This window comes from Asparagus officinalis, unplaced genomic scaffold (genome assembly GCF_001876935.1).
Source record: "Asparagus officinalis unplaced genomic scaffold, Aspof.V1 AsparagusV1_Un166, whole genome shotgun sequence".
NCBI classification, from domain to species: domain Eukaryota; kingdom Viridiplantae; phylum Streptophyta; class Magnoliopsida; order Asparagales; family Asparagaceae; genus Asparagus; species Asparagus officinalis.
Window position 1 is genome coordinate 4,268 of NW_017972432.1, and position 6,223 is coordinate 10,490.

At 36.8% G+C, this 6,223-nt stretch overlaps 1 protein-coding gene across 1 annotated transcript in view; it reads right to left on the reverse strand.

The window, feature by feature from the left end:
* Positions 1 to 305: 305 nt before the first annotated feature.
* Positions 306 to 6,223, reverse strand: part of LOC109827370 (serine carboxypeptidase 1-like) — a 6,353-nt gene continuing 435 nt past the window's right edge. Inside the window, 13 exon segments of the mRNA XM_020394367.1 lie at positions 306 to 919; positions 2,510 to 2,555; positions 3,156 to 3,269; positions 3,432 to 3,553; positions 3,974 to 4,039; positions 4,559 to 4,798; positions 4,883 to 4,963; positions 5,087 to 5,188; positions 5,288 to 5,325; positions 5,418 to 5,520; positions 5,618 to 5,740; positions 6,012 to 6,091; positions 6,181 to 6,223. Of these exon segments, the coding sequence (XP_020249956.1) occupies positions 836 to 919; positions 2,510 to 2,555; positions 3,156 to 3,269; positions 3,432 to 3,553; positions 3,974 to 4,039; positions 4,559 to 4,798; positions 4,883 to 4,963; positions 5,087 to 5,188; positions 5,288 to 5,325; positions 5,418 to 5,520; positions 5,618 to 5,740; positions 6,012 to 6,091; positions 6,181 to 6,223 (1,242 nt within the window). The 3' untranslated portion in view covers positions 306 to 835.

The window sequence follows — 6,223 nt, forward strand, 5'->3', positions numbered from 1 at the left end:
TCGTGGATTCGAAGATCGTTCTTTGTGGATTCAGAGAACACCCTTGGTGGATTCCGAGGTTATCACTTCCGCGCTACGTTACAGAACATCCACATTCCTTGAATTAGGGGCTGTTTGGTCGATTTCATAGAAAAAGGGTAAAAATCAATTTCCAGCAAAGAAACCCAACCCATGTAAACCTGTCAGGTTTCTCCACATTTCGGCTCAAATATCTCTAAAATTGGTTTGCTCTTTTATTGGGACCCTTTTCTCCATTTTGGAGAGGAGTTTTCCTCTTTTTTGTTGCCAGACAGACAACGACAACGAAAATAAGGGCTTAAAATAGATTTACATAAAAGAGTGATACCACTTTTCCTTGTTTTTTTTTTTACTGAGAAGAAGAGACGGAGTTTTGTTTGTGACAATGTGGGAAGTTTCTGTCATTAAGATCTGATGACAACGACGATCATTATTGCTGCTTCTGAGTTATGCCAGGGAGCAAATCAGATTCAAACCCCATCAATCACAAGTTCGGAGCGCATTAAAGAAAAGACGCCTGCTATGTGAGTCCATGTTTCAGTCCATGAAAAGGATGCCCAACTTGTAAGAACATACTAGAGGAAAATAGCATTGTTCCAGAAGTACTATAAAAAGGAGAACTATACTAAATCCATTAGAATGGTGCGATGGAAAACTGGAACTCGTCGAATTTCATTCAAAGTTCCTCTTATTCAGATTGCATATGATACCTTAGACGTCGCGTTCGAAAGCATTTATGCTTGAGCTTACTCATTCTCAGTGCAATTATCGGTTGCTATTATGAATAAGCCTATCACTCTTGTATCTTTTATACCAATCATATGGATTTTCCTTGGAGCCAATGGCTGTAGAAATACAATGCTTCTTTGGGTTTGTACTCAGGAACGGTATGACCTGCTCCCTGTATATCATGAACCATACACAACTCCATGAGAAAAACAAAGTAATAACCAGTGTTGATTGCACAAAGATCCCTTGTAGTGTTCTTGTTTAGAAATTACTACCCTTGTATTTCATTGTTGTAGACAGGCCCCTTGGGTTAAAGTTTTGGGGGTTTTTTTTTCTTCATAAAAACCATCTTCAAAATAGGTGAAAATTAACATGAACACCACTTTAAAGTTGAATTAAAGCAGAGACCATCTTTATTAGGGTGCCGATAGCGATCAACCACCTTGACATACTTCCTTGTGGAATTTTGGTTAGAACCCCAGAATACACTTAAACGACACACGTGCTTGACGCTAGGTTTGATTAACAAGACATGTCGTATGCCTCACACGTGTTCTTATGGGCATTTTGGAGATTTTAATTGAAATTTCATCGCAAAATTGGTCAAAATGGTTGATTTATGTCAGGACTCCCTTGAAAGACAGGTTTCTATACTAGTTTCAACTTTAAAGGTGGTTTTCATAGTATCACCTATATTTTAAAGGTGGTTTACGTGAAAAAGCCCTAATTTTTTTAAAAATCTCAAATAGACTCACTAATTTTACTATGGGGCAATATCTATCAACATTTCACCAAGGGTAAAAGAGGCAAAACAACTAACCTAGAGAGGTATATTTGCAACAATGAAATTACAGGGATAGTAGGCTCAAAACAGTGATACTGCAATGGGTCTAAGTGCAGTTAACCCTACTAAGTATGCAGACTGATGTGACAGTATCTACTTGTAAATATTTGGATGACAGTGTCTAAATGTGTATTTAAGCTATGTTGAATTAAATTGCATCAATGAGTGAAAAAATTGATATCTTAGCCAAAATGAGATATCATTCTCATGCGTCAAGCAGTGACTTGGACTTAGAGGGCATTTATGTGTTTATTTCTGTTCATATTTGATGAATTGACATAGTTAGAGGTTTCAAATGTTCTGATTTTTCATAAAGATTATAGGACATATCATGTTAAAAATCCTATCAGATCAAATTTTGAAGTTAGAATAAGAACAATGTTTAAAAAAGCAGAAGCGCAACGCGAAGCATTAAGACACTTTTACGAAGCGAAGCTTATGCTTAAAAGTGTGAAGTATGATCGTCACAAGTTAAATACATTTTAATTTGTTATAGGTATATAATATATAGTGAGTGGTATAAAAATTCAGAATAGATACATTCAGGTCTTGATTAATGAGTAAGAATTAAAATCCTAAGAACTAATGCAAATCATAATAAATTACAAACAACAAGGGAGATCCTGGAGAAGAAAAAAATTGCAAAATTAGGATTATTTTAATTTTAGTCAAAACTTCTCTTAAATCCTCCTATCTTGCCGGTGTGTGCGCTTCAGAAAAGAACTGCTTCATGGAGTGTGAAGTTCACACTTTAGTTATGCGTTAAGTGATGAAGCATAGACTTCAAGGGATAAATAGCTTTCGAAGCAATCATCCTTCAAAAATTTTGAAGCGAGTTTCAGAAAGCTTTTTCAAACACAAGAACAACCTGTATACATTGTAAAAGCTCAAGAAGAATTTAATGAGAAACCAGCATACCTTTATGGTAAGAAATCTGAAGTCATGCTCATAGCTTTGAGTGTACCTGCAAAGAACAAAAAAGTTCACAAATAAAGGAGTAAAAATCTACAAGTTCACAAGTTAAGTACGTAAAAACCATAGATTAATAATATGTGGCACATGCTGAGAAGAGAAACTGGATTTTGAATAACCGCCTTCAAAATATTGCTTTTAGTTAATTGCACAGCTATGAACATAGACAGCGCCCCCCCCCCCCCGCCCCCCCCCTCAAATCATGCGTTTTGAACTTACTGTTGCCTGTACATTTGTAGGCATTGTGCAAGAAGGATGCGGATATTCTCAAGGTTGAGATTCATGTCTGGTCTATGTGAGGGTAAAAGTGTCAAAATTTTACCCTCTAAGTGAATTTCTTTAAGCTCTGTTACCTTCCTTGAAATTTGGAAGATATTGCTCATGTTGGTGAAATCTATGTGAAGGTGAAAAGTGTCAAAAAGCAATTTAACTCTCGTGTCTACTTCGCAACAAAGGTGAGCTATACTAGGGGCAGTACAGTTCAACAAGTTAGTTTTTTTTTTTTTTGAGGGAGTGCCGGGGCGGGGGCGGGGCGGGGGGGGGGGGGGGATCTATGTGGCAGAGTGAATAAGCAAAAAGGTAGGGTAAATACCCTGCAACTTGGTCATTAAAATACCATGGCCTCCATAAATCTACAATCTTATATCCCATTGATCTAGTCCATGCTTCACTTCCAGTAAAAGGCACGCACATGTCGTGGTCACCGCTGAGTCAAAATGTGAAAGTAGAAAGATCACCATTTGATATTACACAATCTAAATACAAATTAATTAGACTCACCTTCTGTGTTTTTAAAATGAATGTTTCTTGAATTAATAAAATAAATATTGTGTTACATCTAAAGGAAACAAACTAGTTAAAGGAGTACCTGAAAATAAGTGCACGATATCCTAAGGAAATAAGGTACTTGTGATACTTGATCATGCTTCCAGCATCATGAGTAAAATTTAGTATGTCAGTATCTAATACCCATTCACCAATCGCACTTGCCTATGAATCAAATGATAGAAGATGCTCAATTTTTATGAATCAAATGATAGAAGATGTTCAAAATTTTTCAGCTACAATAAACCACAATTAAAGAAGGCTTAGTTGCGGATAGACCCTCTATACTATCAACGAATTGCAGGATAGACCCCATGTACTTGATCTATTGTTGCAGCTAGATCATTCAGTGATTTTTTATGACTCTTTTATCCTTAGAAAAAGAGAAAGTTTTTTGTTTAACAAATTAACCGCTTGAGGCCAAAAGAGTCAAAAATAAATAAACATAAATAAAAATCAATCAGAGGTCTATCTGCAAGACTGCAACAATAGAACTACAGGAAGTCTATCGCAATTGGACGATAATGTAGGGGTTCTATCCGCAATTAGCCTAGTAAATAAAGCCATTAAAAACATCTAGTTTACCGGCTGTGCATGAATTGCAGTCCTCACAGCTTCATTGTTCAACCATACAGTTGCAACTCGGTCATCCTGTGGTTTCGCATAATCAACTTACTTTTAAAGTGATACTTCGTTTGAAAATTTAAGGAGTATAAAGAAATTGCTTTGAATTTGATAAGGCTTACTTTTAAAGTGATACTTCGTTTGAAAATTTAAGGAGTATAAAGAAATTGCTTTGAATTTGATAAGGAGAAAAACATTTATGCTTCGTTTGAAAATTTAAGGAGTATAAAGAAATTGCTTTGAATTTGATAAGGAGAAAAACATTTATGCTAGCCACCATTTTTACAAGACACGAGAAGGAAGGGGAGCTATTTTTCAGTCAAAATAGGTTATAAACAAGCTTTTTCATATGTACATGTTTGGTAACATCCTAAATACGCTAGCTTTTAAGTTTTATTTAAAAAAGTTCAGAATTCTCAACTTTTCAAAAACTAGCTCATAAGTTACCTGAATAAGCTAGGCTTGACCAAGCAAATAACTATTCTACCCAGAACAGCCACCACTAGCTAACATAGCTTAAAAGCTCCCAAACTTTACCGTACTTACTGTGCATAGAGGTTTTCTGCGTCCCAGCTCTGTCCATGTTGGAACGCGTCCAGCTCTGACCGTAGCTCTAAAAGGCCATGAGCGGCCAAACATTCTCCTCCTCACATGCAGCGGCCTATCGGTCTCCCCAAGCCTTCTGAAACTCGAAGGCAGCCTGATATCATCAGCTGAAGGATATCTTATTTCAGGATGATGGTAGCACGGCTCAAGAACGTCGTAGATGTTTAAATCCTTAAGCTCCTGTATGATAGTAAATCAAAAGGAAATTTAGATCGAACATCAAGGTGAAACTTTTCGCTATCAGTACTTAACCAGTTGAATTACTTGGTCAACTTTGTTCAACTTCTCTTCGCAGGTTTCATTTACTGGGTTCCAATAACTTCCTTGACAAGCAGAGTTAACTTCCTGCAATTAGCAGCATGTAAGGACTCGTGCTATGATGATTTACTTCCAATTTCTTCGAATTTGAAATTAAACTATTGATATGGTGGTCAAATGCCTATGTTACCTAATAGGAATGTCACAAACCTGAAACAAGTCATTTGATATAAGACACATTCCATGTGCAAATGGCACAAGAGCATCCCCATCGAACTGCTCATCCGTGCATCCATTTCCTATCATATAGCCCTGCCTCAAATATAGGCAAAGTTTTTTTTTAAAAAAAGGAAAAAAACGCTCTATTCATTTGTCATAAAAGATTGACAATGAAATGTCCTAGCGGTTTACCTTGAAGTTCAGTGCAGGCTTTACACTGGCGATTATTCCTACAGATGACGAGATCACGCGATGAAACGTTTACTGAAATGATAACCGAATTACAATATTGGAAGTGTCGACCCTCACAGGATCAACATACCGTTTGCAACTTCAGCCGCAAGCGTAGGAATGTAGATTCCAGCATATGACTCACCACTAATGTAGAAGGGGTTCTCGAGGAACTCCGGGTACAGTTCAAACCACTGATCCAACAATAATGCAAAAAAAAAAAAAACAACAATGACAATTCTGAACCAGAAAAAGAGCGATACGCTTCAAACTAATTCTTTCTCATCTCACCTTCAAAAGGAACGTGTGTGTATCTTTAGCTGTCTTAAGATCTCCGGTAGTATAATCCGTTTCATCTCTCGAGTAAGAAAACCCAACACCAGCAGGTGAATCCAAATAGATAATACTCGAAACCTACAGAATCAGATTCTCAACGTTTTCAGCTCTGGTAGAAGGTATTACTTCATAAGGAATTAGTTTTGTAAATTTATTAAGAAGAGCGTTTACGTTTGCGTAGACACGTAACTTTTTCAGCAGTCATTTGATTTAATGAGATTCTAAAAGTATTTGACCCCATTTAACATGGTATCAGAGTCATTGTTTTCAAAATAAAATTCTTAATAAATTCTTAATAACGACATTCAACACTGTTCATATAAAACACAGAGATTTTCGTGGCCTCTACCTTAGACCAACTGTGAGGATTGAGATGCAGCTTCGGCATTGAGCTAGCGGGCGCTTCTCCGGCCTCAAAATTGAATGGACCTGCACATAAATATAAATATAAAGAACCAACATAGGTCTCTTTCCTCTCTCATAAGTTACATATATTGAGAAGGATTATAAAGAACCACCATGCTCATAAATGAACCCGTCAAAGCTAGAGTAGCCGGGGCC